Here is a 26,935-nt window from a genome sequence, read left to right on the forward strand (position 1 = left end):
GTGTCAAGGGGCCAGAGAGGACACAGAAGTAGGTTTTCGTGCTTTAGGGTTTTGATTCTAGCACTTGTTTTCCCAACAGCCTTCCATAGCTCTCAGTCATTTTCAAGCCTTGTGTGCTTACAGAGTGTTTCTTTTCGAAGGAAAACCAGCTCCTTGTGCTTGGGAAATGTTTGCAGTTTCTTTCAGAAATGCAAAAACATTTCAGCCATACATTTTTCTATTACAGAACGTGCTTTTACTTACATTTATGCCGAGGTATCACCTAAAACTCAATATTAATGCTTTAGTGCTGAGAGCCAAAAGCAAAATTCTGTAATTCGTTTTATGATCTTAAGTTTAGAGCAGCGGATATATTAATATTTAGGTTTGAAAAGTATTATTAGGGACTGGTAGATTTCAGCTTGCCTGATTCAAAATCATTCTTGAAGCTTTTTAGAAAATTGTATTGAAAGGAAAAGCCAAGAAGGGGTATACAGATAGCTTGCGGTGATGGTGGGTGATAAAATACATTCTTTGTACTGAACCCTGAACAATGACATTTTCTTCTGATACTGTAATTAAACTGGAACTTTTAATAATTATTCACCAAGCCTTCATTCATTCTGGTGCACAAAGCATCTGTCTTTCATGACAGCTGGAATTTAGCAAGGATTCTGATTAAAACCTCATCCGATATAATAAATTGCTTTTGAAAACCACTCTCAATTCAGTTACTAGTCCTTGGTTTGAACAAAGAACTAAAATGAGAAAGCACTCAGTGAAATGAATCTTTTGAGATTTGTGATTAATTATTTATAATAAATTCATAAGATTAATAAAACTCACATAGCTTTATAGTGCCTCTTATCTACTTTAATAAAGGCCTGATAGCATGTAATTTGGATTTCTTGTATATAAATATGGCTTTGAAATAGAAGATGTACCTTGACATTAAGATCAAACCAATAATTAAAATATTAAGCCTCTATAATTAGGAGTATTTTAAGGGGGCTGATTCATTCAAGAGTGGAGATTTTTATTCTTTTGTTGATTTTTAGCATATTACTAGAAATGTTACTATAAATATTTCTCTTTCATGCTTTTATGATCAGCATATTGGGAATAAATAAAATCTAAAGTGCTAATTAAATGTCATTACTACCTGGGCTCAGAAAAGAAAGTGAAAATCTAACTATATTTCAGGAAACAATAAAATGCTTCTTTGGCAACAAAAATCACAATGAATTTGTATAATCACAATGAGTCATTGCACACATTATGAATTAGGAACACAAGCCCTTATGGTGCAGATTCTCATTTGTTCTGTGTAATTCATGTCTAAAACTTCTTAAAATTTGTTTCAGAAGCTGAAAGCAGCTCCCTGCTTCCTTAAAACGTAGTACATACTCGCCAAAATATCCTCCTTAGAATGAGACTATCAATTTGTACAGTCCTTCCTAAAAACTCAGCTCACCTTTCCCTAACCCTCACGTTATCTTCATTTACCCTACTACATCTTCTTAAATAAATAGGGATCAGGATTCATTGTTGCTGATAATGCTGAAATTGTGGACCATTGCCGCCCGCATGATATCTAGAACAGGGTATCGTAATTAAATTCTGCTTCCCTGGATCCACTTAACTCACTCGTTCAGCTTTGTTTATTAAGTATCTCCCTGTGCCAGCTGCTCTCCTAAGGCCGAGGCTGCAGCAGTGACTACTGTAGGAGCACCTATTAGGTGCCAACCGCCTCGGGTTCCAAAGAGGCTTTTCGGAAGAGGTGACCTCCCCCTCAGTCCTTTACTGTGCTTTGTTCTGTGTTACTCTAAAGAATTCAGCAAGACTCCAGATCATTCCACAATCGTTATTTAGTGATCGCACATTTAGTCATAGTTAGGAGACAGAGGATTAGCTGTATAACACACACGTCAGGTATCTAGCTCTTCTCTTTGGATTGAGAAGGGCAGGCACGGACGAAGGTGTTTGATACAATGATGGCCTCTGGGTGATGCTGTTATGACACAGAGAGGTAGACTGAGGGTCAGATCCTGCACCCTTCATATTCAATCACAGAGTAAACAGCTGAGGAGCAGTGTGTCTTCCTGCAGGACCCTGATTTATCCCACTCCCTAGTGTTAGAGAGTCCCATTGCTTATAAATTAGAAATAAGAAATCACCTTTCACTGTTATTAGATGACTTCCCTGTGTACTCAACATGGGCACGTTGGCACGATGATGGACCAAATGGAAATATACCAAATTAGAGGCCAGTGTCACCCAGGTTATCTAGAAAGACTCCTCTTGTCCGATAGCTTCTCCTTGTGAACAAGTAGCAGGTAAACTTGGAGGCCAAGCTTCCCCAGAGAAGGAACAAGCCTAGCCAAGAAAACAGATGAATTGGGTCCTAGGCTTGGTCCTGCTAATTGGGTCTTGAGTTAGTCAAGGAAACAGACTGCAGAGCTTTGCCTCCTTTTACAAGAGGATTATGTCGCTCAGATTTCTTACTGCATCCGGAGGCTGTGCAAATTAATGAAACTCATGCCTATAAAAGAAGTCTCCATATATTTTTAGAAGTATTACCTAACTTGAGTTCTTTGTTTTTCAGCCTCTAAAGTATATGAGGTGTGGGCTGTCACTTGGGAAGATTTCTCCATCATCCTGCATTATTTTGGCAGGCAGATTTTCATTTGAGAACTTGGTTCAATACCAGTTTGGCATTTCAGCTCGAAACAGGTGCTTTTCAGAGGTTTTTAAAAGAAAGCCCATTTAGAACAAACTAAGGGGTTTTTCCTTGGGGGGATTAGTCAAGGCAAGCTCCATCCCTTCGTGTGCTACTTCTCTCCCACCCCACCTCCTTAATCTAGGAAACAGTTCAGAATAAACCAGAAAAACAGATGATCAAGGATGCAGAGGCAACAGATGAGGAGACAAGACATATGCCTGGGCACTGGAATGGCGATAGCAAGGGGTGAGGAGTGGGAAGGAAAACTGGGAGAGAATGTAGCCATAGGCAAAAAATAAAGGCAAGCTTTGACCAAATAGCTTTTTTTCCTACTAAGAACAGTGTATGATAGGTTTAGATGGTACTTGTCAGAAATATTTTCTCTCTGTGTTATTCCTGAAACCAAGATGAAAGAGAAATAAGATTTCAGACAGAAATAATGATCATTAAATCTAGGAGGGGTAAGAAAGTATCTTGTCATGCCTACATTCTTACTTTTATCTTTGGGATTTTTTTGTAAAGGTTTTTGCCAAGTATATGGTTAATTTGTGGAGAGGTGGGAGTGAAAGTAAAACAGAGCCTAATTATTATGATTGTTATTGTTTTATGTTTACATAGTAGTTCCTCTGCTCCAAGGTGCTTAAGATTAGGGAAAAGTGTAGGAGGAGAGATGTGGTTCAGTACTTGTCATCAATCCACTGTAACAAGCACATAGAAAATCCTCTGTGATTAATGACAAAATGAATGAAACTGTTGAGTGAGTGCACAGATAGTACAATATGTATTGAGTGGGCAAATGTTAAGTGAGAGGAAAAAACGCACAACGTCATACCGTCTGTACAAGGATTTTCCTGTAGCAGTTGCATTGCAGTAAAATTGCTTGGATGAAGATGCATTCCTCTGAGAGGTAGGAAAACATTTTTCTGTGAATAAAGCAAGATCTTACTTAAAAGTAAACTTAGAGGCACTCCTGTTTTCGCTTTTCGCAGTGTTATTTGATGTGGCAAGGCGCAAGCCTCTGTTAACGTAAGAGAGAAGCTAGGAGACAATGTCTTTGAGCTGTGAGGTGCTTGCATATTTTGAAAATTTGATTATATGCATGTGTTCGTATTTGATGACTTGGTAATCTGAAAATCAATTTGCTTTGTCAATGCTTCCTGGATTAGAATTCCGCTATTTGGTCCCTATCCTAGGTAAGACATTGTTTGCAAATTGTGCTACTTATGAAATGTTGCAGTGGTTGCTAAGGCATTTAAGGTACTGATGAAAGTAAAATGGTTGTCATGGTGACTGATAAAAATAAATGTTGAAAATGCCCTGGGTTCTTTCTTTTCCAGTCTCCTAAAGAAAATTGAGCGGGAAACATGGAGGGAAAGTGGCGTTTCATTAATTGCCACTGTAACTCGGCTAATGGAGAGGTTGTTAGATTACAGGTAAGCTGAGTCCTCCGTTTTCCAGATATGCTGAGCTCCAGTTAGAAAGTCAGAGTTAGACTACAGCTAGCCTTCCACTTGAGTTAATCACTCAAAAAAATTGATAATCAGACCAAGGAACCTTGAGCAGTAAAATAACAGACTTCTAACTGGCAGGTTTAGAGGTTTATTCTTTGTTTGTTTTTCCTGTTTTTTTTATGTTTTGTTTAGAGTTTTTTTGGACACTTCTTTCAAAGTCTTAGTGAACTGAGAAGGTTCTCAGAGTCCTGTTGTTAAAGAAACCCTTTTTTTTTTTTTTTTTACTATTTAGACTCACCCATTAGAACCAGTAGATTCATTCATCACAGGGTGATGACCATTTAACAGAGAATTGTACAAACATACTTCATTTTTATAAAAGCCGAAGGAGAATGAAACTCACACCATCACCTTCTGTAGACATAATTTTTTGATTTTTAAATTATCTAAATTGCTAAAGCAGTTCATCCCACTTAAATGCAGGGTGTTGTTTTAAGAATAAAAGCCTCATTCTCACTGTTGATGGCCAAGCTTACCAGCCCCTTCTCACCCCAGTAAGAGGTGTATAATAACACATCTTCACCCCTCCTTTTCCCCCCTACCCACCCCCCTCCATCTATGGAGAAGGAGCACAGTCCACCTGGAAGTGAAATTCTCAGCGGAAACCCCCCGACCCTGACTCAAGCTCACGCCACCTGGGACAGTTCCTCTCTTCTGCTGAACCCTGATCCCAACAGCAACTTGCACCTTGCCTGTAGTCCCTGAGAGTACTTGTTTTTTCCCCCTAAAAGAACAAATTGTGTTGGCCCCTAGGAAGGAAGTGCTGAGTTCTGACTCTTGCTTTTTGTTTTTAGGGACTGCATGAAAATGGGTGAGGTCGATGGCAAAAAGATTGGCTGCACAGTTAGCCTTCTGGTTAGTAAACAATTTCCCTTTTTCTCCTTATAGCCTAACATTTGTTTTATTCACAGAAATACTATGTTTTGTTTGTTTTTAATCCACTATGTATCTTTATCTGGCTGTTTCTTAGAAGAGTTTAGAAGTGTTTTTGCTTCAGATTGAATTAAATGCCAGAGAATTCTCAGCTCTGAACATTGCAGCACGCACCCGCTGTCAGGTCTGAGAGTGGCTCCATCCTTCTCCTGTTGCATCATTTCTCCACTCCGGAGTCTCTTGTTGCTTCTCTAGGAAAAAGCATGACGTCCCTGGAGAAAGGTCTTTTTACTTCTGTGTAGACAGTTTCTTCTGGTTCTTCTTATATTTCTTCTATATTTTAATAAAAATTAGTGTGCTCTTCTTTTGTGAACACATGACAGTTGTCTGTTTTGTGAACACATGACAGTTTTCTGTTTAACACATGAATTTTCACTCTCTAGTTTCTTTGCAAGTTAAATCCATAGTACCACTATTGTTAAGGTCTGGGTTAAGGTCTGGATAACCATAAAATTTTTCAGCCAAGCAAGACATTTTTTTAATACAGAAATTAATAGTATCATTTTAATAGCATTTAAAAAGATATGGTTACATTTTCAGGAACTAATTTAGAAAGACTGCCCTCGATCAACATAAAAAAATAGAAATAATAGTTTTCTTTTAAACATTTTTCTGACCTTGAGTAGTATAAACCATACAGAGCCTCAGAGATCTATCTTGATTTTAATTTATTAACTACAGGAATGTCTGGCAAAAGGCAGAAAGCTGCCTGTGTTTTCTGTCAATACACAGATTTCATATAAAAAATAAATTATGCCAAACAAGACATTTTTTAAAGTAAAAAGAAATACTGTGTAAAGATAATAGGCTAAACCAGAACTGTCCTAGGAAAACAAAGTTTATATTGAAATGTCAAATAACTAACTATTAGATAGAATGGTAGAGAATGACCATACGTTTAGATATTCCTTTTTCAGATTTTAATATAGGATGAATTGACACTTTTGATAATTTGTCTTAATCAGATTTAAAATATGGGAATATGTTGTGACTGCTTCCGGTTCTAAATTTGTGAATATCATGGTTTCTTTTTCTTACTTTGCAGAATAGATGAAACCTCACTTCTATTCCAAGCACTTGCACAGACAGAATTCTAATTGTTACTCCGATCCATATGTCTCTCACATACCTTTGTGTTCTCTTTGCCTGCACCTTGAAATTTTGTTTTGTCCCCTGTTCTGATTCTGTCTTGTCTTAGCTTGTTGGTTTCAGTTTTGCTTTTTGTTTTATTTTTCCCCTCACAGCCCCTGTTCAGAGCTCCGGATTTTCACTCTCTCATGACTATCTTTTTAACCTGTTTCCCTAATTTGTTTTCTAGCTGCACTGTTCTTCATCCCTGAGCATATGACTTTCTCTTTCTTTACTGCACCCACCACTTCCTCCTCATTTTTGCATTTAATTGTTACATCTCCACCTCCGATGTCAGTCGCTAAATATAGTGAGACCTGAGCATCCTCTATCAGGCCACATCTTGTTATGCAGTTTCTTCCATCATTTTTGTCGTCAGACCCAACAGTAACCTCCAGGCCATCAGGCCGGGCTCACTGGGTCAGTCCATCACCTCTCCTCTTAGCACTTAATTCCAACCTTGAGCACAGTCATTCCCACTTTAAAATTTCCTTTCTGTGCTTCCCCAGCTTTTACCAGCCTTTCACTATGTCAGGATCCTCAGCCTGATCTGCCTCCACATCCCTCCTTGTACATCATTGTTTGGGGAGAAAAGCCAAGGGCTCTGTAAACTTCAGATATTCTCAGTTTCTTTCCTTAATCCCAGCTCTACCCCAACTCCGGGCGCAAAATCTCCTAAATAACCTCAAAGAACGCCTTTTCCTTTCTCCAAAAGAGTCATCTTCCACTGCCTCTGTCTTCTTTCACAGCAGCCTCTGTTTGGAGGTACATGAATAAATGTAGACCCTCGGTTCATTTCCTCAGTCAGTCTAACAGAAGAGATCATTTCCTTGGATGAAAGAATGAGTACTCTGACCTAAATGTGTTTACTCGAGTTTCCCAGGAGGAATAAGCCAGAGACTTAATGAAATCAGTGGTCCCATCTGTATTCCGCTTGAGACAAAGAATTTATCCTGCTAGTTATGAACTGACCAAGAATAATCCTTCTAGAAAATGCAAACATTTTGAAAGCTGTTCTAATTTCAACCAGCACAAGAATTCTTCTTATTAAAGGGCCAGACATATAGCTTTGAAGCTAATCTTTTTAGCTTCTCCTCCATATGGAAAGTTCTTGATGTTTTCTAGCTGCAATATGGTTCACTTTAGCCCCTCACTTCCTCCCGGAGATTTTTCTTAACTCTTTGGAAAGACAAATTCCAGATTGTTTTCCGGAGAGCTCTGGCTTTCTTTACACAATCAGAGTTAAACTGCAGTGTTAGATTGGCAAAAATATATAATCTTTGACATGACTAATGCTAGGAAATGTGATTATTGTTTTCTTCTTTGTGTCACTAATTTTGCCAGACATATGTGAAAGATTCTCATCTGCCGACTGGAGAGTTTTTTTATTTTTAAGGACTATTCATTTACAGAGTGATCACTTATATTTTGTTCCCAAAGAAATCTGCTTCTTACCAGAAAGCTATCAGAGCACATCATCCTTTAATAATGTAAAAGCCTGCTATGGAGTTGTTAGATTTATGTTTATGATAGAGCAATTCTTGCTAATTAAAATGATTTGGGTTATAATAAAAGAGATGTGAATAGGATTGTTTACTGAGCTTTTAAAAGATGACCAAGATCTGCAGGACACTGTGAAAGGGGAGGGGTAATGATATAAATGGGGAAAAATTTTTTTGATGATGCTTTCAACTAAATGCCATTGTTTCAAGGTTTGACGAATGGGCATCTGTTAGGTAGTGGCACCAGAAAGCGCAATGACAGAAGGTCCTCAGGCTTCAAGCCCAAGTACAGTTTAAGCAGCCATATTGGCTAGTTTGCTCCATTACCAGAGCCCTCTCTACCTAATCAATTTCAAAAAATTTTTAGGATTCCTGGCCTTTCCCTCTTAGAAAACACTCCTTCAGGTCAATGGATTCACCCCCTCCCCCCATCACTATCCATTTCCCCTTCTTCCACATACCAGGTAGCATCAGTCAAAATAACAACAGCACCAGTAATAACAGTTGTTCAGATGGCTTGTGCAGAGATTTCATAACATACAATGACCTGCTCACTAAAAGTGACTCACATAGAGACTCACAGCGTCATGCTTTTGCTGGAATCCAACTTCTTACACATTTGTTCCTATGTTTACTAAGTTCAGTGAGGACTAATGTACTTTCTAATGTGGTGAAGGAATATGTGAGGATGCCTATAAAGTAGACCTTTAAAATGCCACCTAATATGTCCAGGTCAGTCAGAGCTGAGTTTTTGATTACTAATGTTAAAACATTTTAGAGAAGTTTAACAAGATCCAGATGCTTTTTTTTAATGAATAAAATATTTTCAATAAGCATGCCCCATCACAATAATTTAAAACAAAATCTTTTAGTACGAATCCCTTTATGTTGTAGACATAAACTGGAAACCTTTCGTTTAAAATTAAATTATCCTTTGAATATTAATGATCAAATTTAATGACTCGTGTAATCTATTACATATTTTTAATATTTTTATGTTGCATAGGCTGATTGTCCACTGGCAGTTAAACTAACAAGAAAAATAGAAAGTAACAAAAGAAATGTAAGTCAGTGGTAATAACATCCCCTAGGAGTTAGCAGCTTGTTTAATAATTGATAAGTAATTATAGACAGTGTTGAATTAAAAATATGTCACTGGGTCTCCTCACTTAATTTTTAAAAGACATACGGAAAAATGCATCTGTTCTCTTGGTTCAAGACGTGAAACTTCAAGTAGAGTAAAAGGCAGAAATTTGCCGACCTGATTGTTGAGGAATTAACATACCTTTTTTTATAGAACTTCTATAAGACTGAACTGAACAAGGAAGAGATGTATATACGCTACATCCACAAGCTCTATGATCTGCATCTCAAAGCACAGAACTTCACAGGTAATTGTGTGTTTGGGCTCAGTTGGGGGAAGTGGGCTGGTCACTGAGATGTTAAACATAATAACTCTTGTTTTTTTTCATTAGAGCTGGGAATTCAAGTATTTCTCCTTTAAAACTGAAATTTATTTTTAGTCAGATTATGTGTCTAAGTACTCCATTTTATTTTATATATTGGCTGCTTTTTTTTTTTTTTTTACTGTATCTCTTTACATGGTTGTTTAGAGGTTGCTTTGAGGATTCTGAAATACGCATCTAGCTTTTCACAGTCTGATTAGACTTAGTATTTCACAACTTTAAGTTAAGTATAGGAACTTTACAACTTCCTCACTTTACATTATAGATGTCATAGGTGTTGCACCTATGTGCATCGGAAATCCCATTGGATAACGTCAAAATTTTTAAGTCATACCTATTTTAAAAAATTTAAGATGATAAAAATAATCTATTATATTTACTCAGATATCTACCATTTCTGTTGCTCTTTCTTCCTTCATAAAATTCTGGTTTCCTCTGTTAACATTTTCATCTAACCTGAAGAACTTGTTTTGGTATTTCTTTTAGAACAGATCTAATAGTAAAGAATTCTTAGTTTTCCTTCATCTTTATTTTACCTTCATCCCTAGAGGAAATATTTGCTGGATATAGAATTCTAGGTGGACAGTTTCTTTTTTTCAGTACTTTAAAAATGTTCCTCTACTTTCTTCTGGCTTCCATGGTTTCTGATGAAAGATCTGTAGTCATTTAAATAGTTCCCCTGAATGTAATGTGTAATTATCTTTGGTTGCTTTCAAGACTTTATCTTTGGTTTTCAGCCATTTAATTATGATATATATGAGCGTGATTTTCTTTAAGTTTATCCCGGTTAGGTTTGCTGAGCTTCTGGGTTCTATAACCTTAGTTCCTTCACCAAATTTGGTAAGTTTTCAGGCATTGTTTTCTCAACTCTATTTTCTGCATCGACTCTTCTCTTTTTTGGAACTCCAGTGGTATTGTTCCATGCGTTTCTAGGACTCATTCTTTTTACCTTCTTAAAAAAATTTTTCTGCTTTTCAGATTGGATCGTTTCTGTTGATTCATTTCAAGTCCACTGGCTCTCCTGTCATTTCCATTCAACCTCTGAGCCCTTCCTGTGAAATTTTAATTTTTGTTTTTTTTTATTATACAGTTCTAAATTTTTCATCTGGCTATTTTATAATAGCTTTTTTTTTTTGCGAAGTACATGTATCTTTCTGTTCATTTCACAAGTGTTCACTTTGACTTCAAGTAGCATGGTTATAATAGCTGTTTCATAGTATTTGCCTATAATTTTAACATCTGAATCATCTTGGAGTTGGCATCTGTTAATTTCCTTTTCCCTTTGAGATATGTTTAGTTTTCCTGGTTCTTTGTCAAGTAATTTTGGATTGCATCCCAGACTTTTTGAATATTACGAGATTCTGGATTCTGTTGAAATCTTCTGGAGAATGTTGACTATTTTAATTTTAGCAGAAAATCGATCCAGTTAGTTTCAGACCTCAAGTCCAGAACCACCTTCTGAAGGTCAGTTTAGTTTGCAAAGCCTTTGTAGTACTCTTCTGCCCTTTCCTGTATGTATGTCACCCAGAGAGAGTCTGAGACATGGACAGTTGTCTGTACCATAGTTCACTTATCAGAATCTTTGTTATGTTGATTCTGGTTCATCCTACACATGCACAGCTTGGGGGTGAGCCCAGAAAGTCATACACAGAGTTTAAAAGTCCCTTTCTCCATCTCCTTCCTCTCTCTGATCTTACTCACTCTTCCCATCTCCCAGGGGCTCCTTCTCCTAGTCCTCTTCTTCTTTTGTTTTTTTCTAATAGTCTATTATCTTTATATTCCTGGAATGTTAAAATTAACTGTACATCCAGACTGCCCAATTCCATGTATATAAATTTCAAAATTGCGCAAAACTTATCTGTGGTGTTAGAAGTCAGGATGGTTGTTGTATTTGAAGGAAAAGTGACCAGGACAATGCATGAGGGTGCAGGATTGGGGGAGGGGGTGATGATGTTCTGTTTTTGTCTTAGTGGGTTTTTTTAAAATGTGGATACTGCTTATACAGGTGAGATTATCTTATAAAAACGCATTAAGTTGTACTCATGCACTTTTCTGTATGACATTAGATTTGAGTGCAAATTTTACTTTAAAAGAACTAACTGAACTTCTATGGGAGTTCTATAACTTTCATGGCAGGATTGCATTCCATTAAGGAATTACCAGTACTGAAGGAGTCGGGTGTTATTAGAACTCCGCCGCACCCACTTACTTACATCTGGTCCACGGTTGCTGTTGTGTGCCCATGGCAGAATTGAGTAGTTGCAGCGACGTGTGTCCTGCAAGCCTGAATTACTTCCTGTCTGTCCTTTGGAGAAAATTTCACCAACACTTTCTCTAGATATAATGCTGTCAATTCATGTCTTCTACAAGGTAAAGCTCAAACTCTTTACTCAAGGTCCATCATAATTGAAGCAGCAGCTGTCTGTTCAGCCTCATCTTCCCACTTGTTCTACATCCCTTTTTATCTGTCAGAGCCAGCTCCTGTATCATCTTCTCCCTGAAGTCTTCACCTTCCTTCCCTTTCCCTCACCCACTCCATGACCCAGCACCCCCACCGTGGGCAGAGTTGATGTCTTTTCCCGTTGCAGTTTGTTCAGATTTGCATAAAAGTATTTATCGTGTTGTTTTTATTAATAGTTATATAAGATGTGTGTGTGTGTATGTGTGTTGACAGGTGGATAGGTGAGTGGATAGAAAGATCTTTAAAGGGTAAGTTCTTTGAAGACAGAGATGATGTTTTCTTCTTAAGTCTTCTCAGTTCTTAGACTAGTGCCCAGCAATGTGAGATTTAAATAAATGCATCACAAATGAATGCCCTCAATTAAATTTTAGCACTCGACTCCTTTAATATTAGTAATTTCTTAGTCTCTAAGGAAGCCCCAGTATCTCTTCACACAGATGTGCTGATAGTTTTGATTAAATAAACTAAGGTTTTTGAGCTGACTCTGTTGTCTCAGAGTTTAAGTGGTAATTTTAAAGGAGTCTGTAGCCAATTTTTGAGCGAAATGGTGAACCTAGTTTGTCTATCTTCAAAAAAAACCTAGTAGACTTATTTTAAAGCCTGTAAAAAAAAATAAAGAAATGAGAGAGGGAAGTAAGGACAAGCTCTTGCAGATACGTAACAGTTATATTTTGGTTTTTCTGAAAGTCCAATTCTGTCTGATTATATTTTGGAAATGGGTAAATCTTTTTTCTTTAATTTGTTTACTCAGCTTGCAGTTTTTATGTTCCCCAAAGTCATAAGAAGTTTTTTTCCCATATAACATTTTACTCATTTCTCTTCTGTCCTCATTTTGGTGTGTCCTTGGAGAAAGTGAAATTGATGGGAAGACTTTTCTGTCTGTATAGGATTCTGTTTAAGTGACTTAACCCTTTCTAGCCTTTCAGAACAGTGCCCTCTGTTGCCTGATTTGTCGCTACTCGTCTCCTGCGATATTTCTTTTTGCATATTGGTGTCCTCACTGTATACCTCTCACAATAATGGAATGAGATGGCCTGTATTTAATTATGTGATGATGCCTTTGGTTCAAAATTATCAACACTTTTAAACATTGTCTGTTGAAAATTTTGGACATTCTCTTTTCAATATGATACTGTCTTCTAAAGATGTAGAAGAATGAATATACAGCATGTTGTAATAAAACATCTACAATTTGCTGATGTGTTCAAACCTCAGTAGTCTATTCATGCCTCTAAAGTATACATGTTTCCTTTAATGAAAGTTTTTTTTTTTACAGTCTCCTCTGTACACACACTGTTTAGCCCAGATATACATCCTCATTTTCCTAGATCAAATTCTGAAGCAGGTGTAATTTGTTGTCACACCTTTCCCATGTCACCAGTCATTTGTCAGCTTCCTCTGATGGCCCACCAATGCTTACTTGTTTTTCCCACACTTCCCAGCAGCAGCTTATCTGCACTTGACCTTCCAGCTGAACCCTGGACCTTCCCAGGGCAAGCATGATCTGGAAAGCAGTTTAGGAACTAGAAACCCTTCCTTGTTCCCCTTTATCTTCATTTTTTTTTTATTGTGGCAAACCATACATAACATGAAATCCACCATCTTCCCCAGTTTTGAGTGTAGAGTTCAGTGGCATTCAGTGACCCATCACCACCATCTGACTCCAGAACTTTTTCACCCTGTACTCATTAAACAAGAACTTCCCATTATCCCCTCCCAGGGCCCCTGGCAACCACCCTTCTACTTTCTGTCTCTGTGAGTTTGGCCTTCAGTGCTTTCTCAGCCCCTCCCTGTGGGCAGTTGCAAGCTTCAGCTGGGGGAAGGAATTCCCTCAGTCCACTCCTCCTCCTTTTCACTGTCACATGGTTAGTCTCAAGGATTTTTTTTTTTTGAATACTTAGAGAGACAGAAGACATTTAAGAAACCAAGATGATCATACCTGAGCTGTGTCATTAAGAGAAAGTAGGAGTTATTCAGCAGCTAAAGGGGAAAGGCTTGAAGGAACAGGTTATGAAGGGCCCTGGGTGTCAGGGGAGTGAGGGGAACCATAGTTTGTTCCAATGGCAGGAGCAAAGAGTGGATGGAGAACGAAGACACACATGGGGTTTTCTTAGGTGTCTGGCATTATGAGGATATGTGAGGAATTAAAGATTAGGAGGTCTCAGAGAAAACTAGAAGGTTATTCATATACAGCACAGCTCTGATGATCTGATTACTAACTACACCACTATCCTTGTCCTGTCTGGAGCAGACTTCCATGGCAACCGGCATTGTGGCGATTCAGCTCTGTTTCTGTGTCCACTGATTAACTGACACCCTTTAGCGTATATTCTCTCTGTCCATCTCACCACGAGAAACAGTTTGTCCAGGGCTCGTGGAGCGGAAGGCACCTCTGTCCCTGTTGGGCATCTGTCTCTTGGTCAGGATGCATCTTGTTTTTGTTTTTGTTTTTCCAGCAAAAGGTGATGATGGAGTCAAGAGGCTGGAGGCTTCTTAGGAGAGACAGTGGCAGGCTGCTGTTACCTGTAGTAAGTGGAGGGGCCAGGTCATGGGCAGACTTCCCTGTCACATTAGGGAGTCTAAATTTGTTCTGTTGGCTACCGAGAGTCATTGGCTAGTTTTAATCAGGGGAGCAACACGATCATGTGCAGTGGAGGAAGGTCATCTTGGTAACAGTGCACAGACTGAATGCCGGGGGATGGGAGACTGCTGGTGGGTGATGAAATCTTCTGCAGCAATCAGTGAAGCCAGAGGATTGAGCTCACCAGAGGTAATTAAAGAGGGAAAGAAAGGCCAGAGCCTGTGCCTTAAGGGACTTCCGCAGGAGAAAAGGAATAGAGATCCAGGCGTTTCTTATCACAACTCTATTTCATACATGGAGATGGCCAGTCGTAGTCCCAGCACCCAGCATGTTACTTCAGAACGTTACATGTAGTTACCCTTAAAGCAAATAATTGAAGAAAAGCAATTACCATTTACTGCTATTGTGTTAAAAGCTACTACTGTTTCTTTTGAGACACGTGTAGGGATGTTAGTTAAATGGATTAAAAACATAAGGTTTCATTCATTTTATTCAATTTAGTAAACGAGATGGCTCTTACAGTGTGAGAGGAAAAGAATTATTATGGTCCTTCATCACTAACAGTAAATTCTGGTTCCTCTTCTGGACCTATTTGTCCATATTTATGGTTCAGGAAAAGAAGAGGCCTACAGAATGGCAAGTATTCTATTAAATACACTACCTGTCAACTGTGCTTAAGCCGACAGGTCACCATGTCCACGTGCACCTACAGATTATCATCTCTTTACATATTTCTCCAAGAAATCCTACCCGCACCCAACAGGGCATGACTTCAGTAGCCACTACTGACGTTTTGAGGGGCCAACCAGGGGGCCATAGTCACACAGCCCACTCAGTTTGTTCTCTCTCTCTCTCTCTCTCTTTCTCTCTCTCTTTCTCTCTCTCCCTCTCTCTCTCTCTCTCTCTCTCTCTCTCTCACACACACACACACACACACACACACAGACCACCCAATACACACACCGGTTTCACCTGTTTCAGCTTTCCATTATCCAGAGGATTTAGTTCTCATTTTTTTTTTGTTTGTTTCCTAATAAGCATGCCCTTTGGAAGATGCCCATAGTCCCACCCCAAGGGATTTATTTACCAATGAACTTCCCTAGCAGACAAAAGCGAGTCTCCCTTACCTCTTTGAACCAGCTACCGAAGATACCCTTAAATACTACTATGCCAGGAGCATGTGAGCATTGTAGGAGAAAGAGGGAGAGGAAGGGAAAGAGAGAAGAACAGAACAGAGAACTAAAAGATTAAATGCACACGTCTGGTAATTCCAGGTTCCGGGGGAAATCATCATTCCTTAACCTTCTGTCGCATATCTTCTGGACATTTTTTCTTCAGTATCATAAAATTCAGAAAATCGTATTTTCTCCAATTTGTCCCACACCGGCCCCTTTTGAGGGGAGGTCGTTGGGGCCCTTTCTCGATGATCGCCTTTCCCCTTGGCTTGCAGAGGCGGCGTACACTCTCCTGTTATACGATGAGCTGCTGGAATGGTCTGACCGGCCCCTGCGGGAGTTCCTGACCTACCCCATGCAGACGGAATGGCAGCGCAAGGAGCACCTGCACCTCACCATCATCCAGAATTTTGACAGAGGCAAGGTGTGCGCCCCAGCCCCTGCCACCCATGGTGCTCCCACGGTGACTGTGTCGGTGTCACACTTCTTTTATTTCTCGTTCACCGATGGCCCCCTCTTCAAGCAGGCCTCCTCGAATTGCAATGTGCATTATGGAACCCCAGGAGTCTTTTGAAATTCAGACTCCCAGGCCCTACTCCTAGACATTCTGAGAAGTAGGTCTGGCTTGGAGCAGGGGATTCTGTGATTTTAATAAGGGCTCCAGGAAATTCCAATGTGTCTGAACATTGGACTCCACTTTGAGAAATACTGATCTAGAGGTTTTGACACCCTGGCATTTTATTATCTGAAAAACCATCGTCACATGTCACTCACCTCCCCAAATTGGCGTGTAGTATTCTGCCCTAGTCCACTTGTTTTTTTTAAGGTAAAATAAATGAAACTCAATTTGTTTAAAGACTTTTATGGCATCCCATCTTAGAGTTGCCTTAGTGTGTTGAAAAACCTCACTGAAGCTGATAAAGCAATTCAGTGCTTCCCACCCCACACTCATACCCTTCTCCATCTTCAAGGGTTTGCAGTACTCTTAGAAAGAAAATTGTGAATCTGACCCCAGTTGATTTGAACACTTGGATGCTTTAGTGATATGCATCTTAGATTTAAAGATATCTTCCAAAGTGCCAAGGTTAAACAGGAAATTAAAATACAACCAGTGGCTGTCATTCTTTTACCAAACATAATTGGTACACCTAAAAATTTGATGCAAGGGAATTGCTTCTTTCCCATCCTCCTCTATTATTTATATAACTATACTGATATCATTTGTTACATTAACAGCAAGAAATGCCTCTGTGCCCTCCTGCAGTCAAGTTTCCACCTGCAGGATAAGCTGTTACTGAACCTCTGGTTGCATCTATGGGCCCAATCCCAGGAGTCTGTGCTGGATCAGGGATTGGAGACTACGGGCCATGGGTCACATGACCCCCCCCCACCGCCTGTTTCCATTCAGCCCACAATCTAAGAACACTTTTACATTTTTAAATGGTTGAAAGAAATCAAAAGAAGAAGAATATTTGACATGTCAAAATTAACATGAAATTCACATTTTATTGTCTATAGATTAAAGTTTTGTTGGAACACAGCCAAGCTCATGTGTGTCCATGGCTGTTTCCATGATTTAACAGTAGTTGAGTAGTTGTGACAAAGGCCATATGGCCCACAAAGCCTAAGTATTTACTGTCTGGTGAAATAATTTGCCAACACCTGAGTTAGATTAAGGGATTTTTGCTTTTCTGCTGAGAGTAACCATCTGGGTTAGACCCTCACAATTTACAAGTGCACTTGGGCCAAATAAGGAACCCAGTGTGCCAGTTGTGGCTCATGAGGCCTTCGGGGTCAGTGGCAGTTCCCCCCCACCCCAGCTCTGGAGGCCTGTTGTTTTTCTCCCTGGCCATTGTGAAACTGCTCTTATTTCAAGAAAATAATTCTGAAATGACACAAGAAGATGTTGTTTTTGCACCATATGTTAATGGCTTGTGGTGGGTCATCATTTCCAACTCTGAAGATTTTTAATATTTTACATTTTAATCACATGCTGCTTTCATGCTTCATGTTGCAGCGGTACTGTTAAGGGTGGGTTATAAGGGTTAAGAAGTAAGGCTTGATCATATGAAAGCAGTCACCTCCTGACCTCTGGGTGGAAGTTAGCAAATGTGGCGAGATCATTGACATTTCTGTCCTTCGCTTGTCCGCAGTGTTGGGAGAATGGCATCATCTTGTGCCAGAAGATTGCAGAGCAGTACGAGAGTTACTATGATTACAGAAACCTGAGCAAGATGAGGGTAAGGTGCCGGGTGCATTCTAATTGAGTTATGGAATCCTTTTTTGATCAGCCTTCCAGTCTGGCGCTGTGAAATTATCTTTGTTAATTTCTTGCTATGTCTTCTAGAAAGCTTTTTAAAGATGCCTTTCCTCTGAAGCGTACACCTCTGTTTATACAGAGAAGTAGCATGTGGACCTGTGTGATGCTTCTGATTAGTACACAAAAAGCGAGCCTTCTTTGATCTAGTCTAAACACGACATCTGAAATAAAAAAACTTTAACCCAGGGTTAATACTTTTACTGTGTTGAGGAAAATCTCCACACTGAAGAGTTTACCACTTGTACACAAATCTCTGTAACAGTATACCATCCTTAGTCCCCACATCTGCACAACAAAAGAGTGGGAATGGCTGGCTGACCCACTTTTAAATATTTGGGGGCTAACTTCTAGAGCTGTCAAATCTTTGTAGGTTCGAAATGTTTTTCTTTGCCAAACTTCAACCAAGGCCTTTGTACCCCAGAGCCCAAGGAGTTTCCTGTTCTTTGTCCCTGAAACAAATGTATTATGCCTTCTTTTCTTTTAGGGTCAAGCAAGTCCCTCTGGTCCATCCAAGTCCTCATTCTTTAAAACATGAACATTTTGTGTCATCTTATAGTGCTTGAGCTCTTCAGGGTTTCTAAAACGGAGGCATCAGCTTTTGTACATTAAAAAAAAATTACGATGTTGCCTTTTAATTCTGAGGTAGCAAATTAAGAGACGACATCATAAACCTTTAACAGCTCAAAATGCCTTCCACCACAAGTAACTTACTCAGCTGACAGGCACTGGCCCTGTGCTCTTGGCGTAGTATTTCATGTCAGCAGATCATCAATATTTCTCCTGATGTGAAAACCAAGGAGGAAAAACCTTGTTTTAACTTCAGTCCATCATGCTGGCTCTGGCAGGCCCTGTGGTTTTATGTGAACACGTTGCTGTGCTTCTCTTGGCTTCCCGTCCCTCCCACAGAAACGAGGTTACAGTGTTTACCCATGAGAGCCCTTGGGTGCCGTAGGCACTGAGATTTTTAGAAACCCAGAGCATTACACTTCGTGCCAACTGCTCTTTTAGGTGCTGTTACTGGGGGAGGGGGGAGGGAGGAAGTATTCAAGTGCAATATTAGTCTTTGGAAACCCTGGGGGAGATAATATGGTGAATGGGAAACCTTAAGCTTTATGTACTTGATGGTTCCAACGTTGTCAAAGACACACTGAAGTGCGTTTAGCCCAGACAGCACTTTGCACTATGGGCCCCCTTTGGTTTGGTTTGGTTTGGGTTTACCCCTGTCCAGCCTATACAAGGTTACACCTTTCCAAATGTCCCGAATTACCCTGACCCAGGAGAACTGAATCTGCAAGTGTGTACATCTGGCACAAGAATTCCCCAGAAAGGTTTTGCCCCTGAGAGTTCATGTTAATTTTTATTGGATTACGAAGAAAATACTTCCTCGATAGACTGTGTGCATAGAAATCATTGTTTCCAGTGAGAACATGTAATAATATACTCAAGCCCTTAAAGCAGAGGTCAGGAAACCATAGCCTCTGGGCCTCACACAATTAAATAGTTGTAACGAGGACCACGTGGCCTACAAGGCCTAAAATGTTTATTCTGTGACCATTTGCAGAGTAAGTTTGCTGATCCCTGTCTGAAAGCATAGAAAGGGAGTCAGACCTTTTCTGCAAACAGAACTAAGATGTTCTGTGTGTGGAAGAAATACCCTCTTCCATAAAGGGATGGAGCTAAAAGATGAGAGAAAACGACTAAAACCTCTCCTCTGCTCTCCTAGATGATGGAAGCCTCTTTGTACGACAAAATTATGGACCAGCAACGTCTTGAACCAGAGTTCTTCAGAGTTGGATTTTATGGGAAAAAATTTCCATTTTTCTTACGAGTAAGTAATACAATATTTAATTTGCTTTCACATTGCCAGTATAGATATCCCAATCAAGAAAACTAAGATTTTAATGGCATTTTATCCTTTTAAGACGGGCAATAACATCATGAGATTTTCTTTTGACTTTTTAGTTGGCAAACACCATACTAATTGAGAATGTCTTGGTTTGAATAATTTCCCAAGATTTTAAACAATCGTGTAATTTTTCTCCCTAAGTTTCTAAGCTCCCCATACTTTCTGAGCAATCTTTGGTAATTATAGTTTTCCTGGTATCATTGATATTCCCTCTTCTGTTCACTCTTTAATTTCCATAGAGTTAGCTTTAGAGAAAAATGGCAGGTGTCGCGGGGCCTGAGAGTTGCAGAGTATAGAAAACATGACAGTGTCACATCCTGTGGAAACTCTATCTCCAGAACCACATGAAGAGCATTGTTGGGCCTAGCTGATTTTGCGAAAAGATAAATGTCACCCAGCAAAGAGATCCAATTTCTTGCTAGTATAAACTATTTCTACAAAGGAAAAATTTCCAGACATTTCAGGCTACCGACTAGAAAATAAAATATTTGACTCCATTCTTATCATTGTTCACATTGTGCCAAGTAGTATCTTATATACTCGAACACTTACGTAAGACCTCAACATGTAACATCCTACTTTGACTGACTGACACGAAGCACTGCATGGGAGAGGACATGCACCTCTCCAAGCAGCTATGGAGAAGTGTCTGGGATAATTTGTAACACTGAGTGATTCACTACAAACTTTAAATGCAATATACACATATTTTGGTATTTATGTTGCCCTAAGTATCTCACTTTAACTGTCAGCACATATGAATATATATAGGTTGGGGGTACTCGAAGGAGAAGAGAGAGGAGAAAGATTTGACTTCATTGTTTCTTTAATAATCATTAACTTTTCAAAATAAAGGTTTTATACTTTATATATATATATACTTTATATATATGTATTAGCTGTATAACCATCTAAACACCATAGGCAGAGATTCATTTATTATTACATAGAACATTCAAACAACAAATCAGTCATCATTAATTGAAATGACTGTATATTGAGCATCATTGCAGACTTAAGTAAAATCTCCTTGTTGTTTTAAAAGAGAGTCCACATGACGTGTGTGGTCACAATGTTGACTCCGCAGTTGGACCTGCGTAAAGACAGAGGAAAGCTTAATTCCAAATCACAAATAATGGCAAATTCAGAACACTTGCTGAATTTGAAAGACTGCATTTGGAAATGGACATGCTGGTCCTGGGCTGTCCTCAGCCACCCGCTGCAGAGTGCACATGGCCCGGGCCCAGGTTCTGGGGGAAGGGTGGGCATTCTAGAGCTGTGAGCAGCCCCGAGGGCTGGAGACCCCACGGGAGCGTCCACACGTTACTCTGCTGCAGCAGGCCCCTTCCTCTCGGCTCAAAGTCATACAAAGATTGTGTTTTCTCCCATATCATACTCAGGGCTACCTGACCCATTATGCACAGCAGGTACAGTGTGTAGAGACTGTATTTTTAGATGACCCACAAAACTGTTTTCATTTCTCTTAAAAGTCAGAATTAAAAGGTGAACTTTTAGAGTGAAGAAAATGTCATAATACATTATAATGTATGTTATACATTAGATTATTATTGATATATTTATTTTAATGCCAAATCGGTCATACAATATGATTTTTAATATTTTTATGGAGAAAGTAGCCCATAAAAGTCATATTGTAGCCTTGATTGATCAAAATCTGAATTCAGCCAGCAAGTATATCATGAAGTACCCTGCACACCTGTCTAGTATGTGCAGTTAGAGTTAATTAGAATGTAAAGTGGTTTTTAAAATCGGAAGTAGTTTAGGAGCCATAATTATAAAGGGAATTTAGCAAATTAGAAAGCTGCATCAGCTGATAAAATTAATTTTGTTAGAGAGTCAATTAGAATAAATCAATCTCTGTATCATTGTTCTTTTAGAAACAGCTTTTCTAGGTATAAATGGCATTTCCTTCAAAATGAAAGAGAAGGGTCACCCTCTATTGGTTTCTAAAGAGCACTGCACTCTTCCAAGTCATGGCACTAGACCTTTTCTTAGGAAATCAAATTTTAGTCTGTTCTTTGATTTAAAAACAAACAAATATCAACCTTAAAAATTTCCTTTCATCGTTTTATCGATTTCCAGCTAATGTTTAAAGCTCAAAGAAACGAATACGTTTATGTAATTGTATGGTCTAAGTGGTTTTACCCTCATGAAAAATAGGTTCTTTATAACAATGTTTTATGTGCATAGAATATCTTTGAATAATGATCTGTCTGAGGAGAATGACTGAGGTCAAGAATGGGGGAGATTTACTTTTCATTGTATGTCCTATACTCCTTGGACTTTTTTTATACCACAGGTATGTATTTCCTTTAAAAAAAAAAAGATAATAAAAAAAATTAAATCTTAACAAATATGACCCAGCAATTCCACTCCTAAGTATATGTAATCAAGAGAATTAGAAAGTATAGGTCCACACAAAAACATGTACAAGTGATCATAGCAGCATTATTCACAGTTGCCAAAAAGGGGGAACAGCCCACATGTCCATCCACTGATGACTAGGGAAACAAAATATGGTATATCTGTACAATGGAATATTCAGCAATAAGAAGGGAATGAAGTACTGATAAATGCTACCAAATGGATGAACCTTGAGAATATTATGTTAAGTGAAAGAAGCCAGTCACAAAAGACCACATGTTATATAATTCTATTTCTATGAAATGTCCAGAATGGGCAAATCCACAGAAACAGAAAGTATGGTAGTGGTTGCCAGGGGCTGAGGGGAGAGAGAACTAGAGAGTGATTGCCAACAGGCCTGAGTTTCTTTTTGAAGTAATGAAAATATTCTGAAATTAGGTAGTGTTGATAATTGCACAACTCTGTGAATATACTAAAAACAACTGAATTGCATACTTCAAAAGGGTGAATTATATGGTATGTGAACTGTATCTCAATAAAGCTGTGTATATTTTTAAAAAAGCATTGATAGTAAAAAAAAAAAAAAGGCAAGATAATTAGAAAATTCTTAATGCCACTGAATGACTATACATTTAGAGTAACTCCCCTGATCTTACAAACTGTTGTGGCCTATAAGCATTGCTTTAAAGCTGTTTCAGTTTTTTGAGTATTCAGATATTTATTTTGGGACTTCTGTCATATGCAGGGAGGTATATATTGTCTTATCAATCAAATTTAATATCTTTGAAGTAAAATTAAACAAGTAATACAGCATCAGAAGGTATGACTTCTACCAAGAAAGTGTTAAATACAGGATTGTTTCAGGGTCCTGATTTCTCGGGAGTCTGTCATAGCTTGTTTTTTTTCAGAGGATCATGACTGGTTTAGAGGTTGTGGGGAACCAGGCAGGTTCTCAGAGCCCAGTCCTGCTGCCGTTTCCCCTGCTTGCCTGCAGCTGCTGCTTCTCAGCTGCAACCCTGCCCTCAGGAGGTTTCTGACTTCCTCACTTTGGCCCAGAGTTCTTCCTTGGGGTGTTTTACTCAATCACAGAAACCTCACAGAGCTGAGACCCTTGGGCCTGAACTCCCAGACCCTGAACCACTCTCTTTTAAAGATCTTCAGACCACGTTATCCCACAGCCTTTCTCAGCCTCAGTCGCTCTTAGGAGTTTTTCCAGGACATACCAGGCCACGCTCAGAACTGAGCCGTGGACTCAGACCTGAGCTTGAATCCAGTCACAGGGACAAAGTACATAATGATCTTGATCCTCAGGTCCCAGTTATAAAATGAGGGAGCAAGAGACAGCCTCTCAAATGTATTTGGGTTAAATGAGGTCTGTGCAGAGTGCCAGTCAATGACCGTGCTCAGCAGTCGAGATTTCATTATCATTAAACTGTCAGAAGAAGTTTCTTCATATCTAACCCGATCATTAAGGTACTTTTTAGACACATGCCCATCTTTCCAGCTTTATAGCCTCCACCAAGGATGACCTTCATCATTCTTACCTGAATGAGAGAGAGGCCTGACCCACAGAATATTTTGACATTTTATAAAAGCAAAACAAAAAGCAGACAAAAATTTGTCCAACATTTAGCAAGGCCTTAAACGTCCTAAATCTTAGCTTTGGCTGGTGAGCAGAATTCCTGGCTACAGGAGGCTGAGCTGAGTTGCTGACGGTGGGGAAGCGCCCTGTGCCAGCCCTGCTGAGAGCTGGGTGCAGGTGGGCTCACTCTTCCTTTCCAGGGAAGGACCTAGGAGTGAGGTGCCAAGGCTGATCTCTGTGGCCTGTATAGGGAGAATGCAATAAGATGTATTTTTAGAGACTGCTTTTACTTTCTTTTCTTCCAAATTGAGAATTTATCCGTTCAACTTTGATACCCAGTTTATAAAAATCACTGGTAACACATGTGTTCACAAGCCTTTAGAGGGAACCTAATGGCTTTGTTTTGTCCTTCAGTGCTCTGAGAACCAGAGCCTCCTTTGCACCTCATGCAGGCGAACCAGGAAGAGTGAGGCGGGCTACTGGGACTCGTTAAAACAGTAGAGATTTTAGAAATTCTTTTTATTTTATTTTATTTTATTTTGTTTTTTATTGAAGTGTAGTTGATTTACAATGTTATTTTCAGGTGTACAGCAAAGTGATTCAGTTCTACATATACATACAAATTTTTTTTGTCAGATTCTTTTCCATTATAGATACACATTACTATATATAAAATAAACAATAAGGATCTACCCTATAGCATAGTTCATATTCAATTTCTTGTAATAATTCTTTTTTTTCATTGAAGTGTAGTTGATTTACAATGTTGTATAAATTTCTGGTGTACAGCATAGTAATTTAGTTATGCATATATTCTTTTTCATTGTTAGTTATTACATGATGTTGAATATAGTTCCCTGTGCTATACAGTAAGACCTTGTTGTTTATCTGTTTTATATATATATAGTTTGTATCTGATAATCCTAAACTCCTAATTTATACCCCCCACCCTCTCCCCTTTGGTAACCATCTTTGTTTTCTGTCTGAGTCTATTTCTCTTTTGTAAATAAGTTTGTGTCTTTTTTTAGATTCCATATATAAATGATATTATATGATATTTAAGAGTGAAGCTCATGATCTTTACCCTACATTTTTAATATATGGGCAGATTTTTTAGACAGTGCTAGTGTCTTTCTTTGGCTGTAGTCTGTTGGTGTTGGGCATAGTGCTTAGTTGCTACCAGCGTCAATTTTCAGCTTCTCTCTGTAATTAATGCACTCAATTATATGGTCCTAATATTTTTTTCCAATTTCACCTCCAGAATAAGGAGTTTGTGTGTCGAGGGCACGACTACGAGAGGCTGGAGGCCTTCCAGCAGAGAATGCTGAACGAGTTCCCCCATGCCATCGCCATGCAGCACGCCAACCAGCCCGATGAGACCATCTTCCAGGCGGAAGCGCAGTGTATCCACACCTAGAAGGGCTGGAGTCCAGTTCCATCCAACTGGCCTTTAGCTCAGGGCATTTCATGCAGGTGGTTCAGCCAACTGGCCTCCTTTCAAGAGCCCTGTTCTCACTCTCCCTCATTCTCATTGTGTTAATTTTACCTTAGCTCCTTCCAAACAGAATTATGCTAGTTATTAACATGATGTCAGTTGAAAAGAAACCCCTTAAGGATTCTGTTTAAGAATTTTTTTCCCTTTTATTTAAAACTTTTATGTCTCTCTGCTTTTAAAGCTCCTTTTTAGTGATTTCCCGTAGAATAATTTTCATCCTTTGACATACCCTGTAGAAACTACTTCAGTTCAAGGAAATGACAGCATTATGTTTACTGGCACATTATCATTTACCTCCTTTCTTCTTTAATATTTTCAGTCAGGATAGAAGAGAGAGAGAAGTACCTCAGTATCTTTCAGGGATTCTTAGCTGTGGCATCTTGGACAGCCATTAATAATTGCTGTGTAATTGGCTCTCCCATTGTCTAAACATGAACAACTTGACTGAAATTACACAGGCATTCGAGACAAAGGGAACTCACCCCAGGCCTGCTTTCTCAATCCCTCTGTCTCTTCCTGAATCTGATGGTCTTAAAGAAGACTAGAAATGCCCAGTGAAAATTATGGATGCCATTTCAAAGTAGAAACTTAAAACGTAAAAAAACTTGCAAACAGAAGCAAGAAATTATGTAAGGCAAAAGACTTTGCTATCCTTCTTCGAATGAGAAAAGAAAAAGGCAACTATACAAGTAAAACTGATGCCCCTTTAATGTAATTTTTTAAAACAGCAACTATAACTAAACACTCTGCTTATCAGTACAAGACTGGGGAGAGTGGATACCACACATGTCGAAAGGCTGGAGACAAGGGGCTTATCAGTTACTGACAGTGCTGGGTACTGTCTTTGGTTGCATGAGTATTTTCACATTATTTTACAAACAAACAAATACATTTAAAAAGGCCCATGCAGGGACTAAAGATAACAGTGTCTCAAGAGCAAGCATTAAAATTAATACAGTTCTGAATACACAAGGTTCAAGCCATTCCCACCCATCCCCACCAAAAAAAAAAAAATCAATGATAAATAAATTCACACTTCATAGAAGTTTCAAACTGATACTTTGTCAGAATCACCTACATAAAACTACTTCAAGACCATAGTTTAAGAAGTGGTTTGCTATGAACCAAGTTCTTGGTACCTTGTTAGCAGTTTTTAAAATGACTTTGCCCCAGATAGAAACACCAGATGGTTACCCACCCTCTTCTCTGCCATAGCTCAGCCCAAGCCAGACTTCCATGGAGTTTGCCCAGTCAGGTTCCCTCCTTGACTCTTTAATCCTAGATTTGCAGATATATGCCGTGACTCCCATTCCAGAGAGCCAGGAGGTCCTGCAGAGAGAGGGTGTTCCGGACAACATCAAAAGTTTCTATAAAGTGAACCACATCTGGAAATTCCGCTACGACAGACCATTTCACAAAGGCACGAAAGACAAAGAGAATGAATTCAAGGTAATGGGCAGTTCTTAAGATACACAGTTTCCTTAGACTGTGAGCTCCATGGGGCCAGACACTTGATAAATGTTTACTCAGAATAGAGTCAAGTGACAGAATCAAAAGGGACCAGAAATCATTTAGTCTAGTTGTTCTCAAACTGTTCTGTGTATGCAGGTGACATGAGGTACTTTTTAACCAAGCAGAGTTCTCAGCCCAGGAATGCTGACTCAGTGGGTCTTAGAAGAAGCCCCGCATTTTATGACACAGCTAATGCCAGTGGTCTGGTCGTCAGTCCAGTTTTTGAGGTCTCATGGTGCAGCTCAGTCCTCTCTTTCATTCATGTTGAACCAGCTGT

The 26,935-nt window shown here is 39.1% G+C and overlaps 1 protein-coding gene across 1 annotated transcript in view; it reads left to right on the top strand.

The window, feature by feature from the left end:
• DOCK4 (dedicator of cytokinesis 4) overlaps nt 1-26,935 on the top strand; it is a 410,882-nt gene that overhangs the window by 355,799 nt on the left and 28,148 nt on the right. Inside the window, exons 33-40 of the mRNA XM_072964656.1 lie at nt 4,039-4,134; nt 5,007-5,067; nt 9,073-9,166; nt 15,734-15,882; nt 17,612-17,698; nt 19,502-19,606; nt 24,913-25,054; nt 26,429-26,595. Coding sequence (XP_072820757.1) covers nt 4,039-4,134; nt 5,007-5,067; nt 9,073-9,166; nt 15,734-15,882; nt 17,612-17,698; nt 19,502-19,606; nt 24,913-25,054; nt 26,429-26,595 — 901 coding nt within the window. The remainder of the gene's footprint in view (nt 1-4,038; nt 4,135-5,006; nt 5,068-9,072; nt 9,167-15,733; nt 15,883-17,611; nt 17,699-19,501; nt 19,607-24,912; nt 25,055-26,428; nt 26,596-26,935) is intronic.

The sequence above is a fragment of the Vicugna pacos genome, chromosome 7, assembly GCF_048564905.1.
Source record: "Vicugna pacos chromosome 7, VicPac4, whole genome shotgun sequence".
Classification (NCBI taxonomy): Eukaryota; Metazoa; Chordata; class Mammalia; order Artiodactyla; family Camelidae; genus Vicugna; species Vicugna pacos.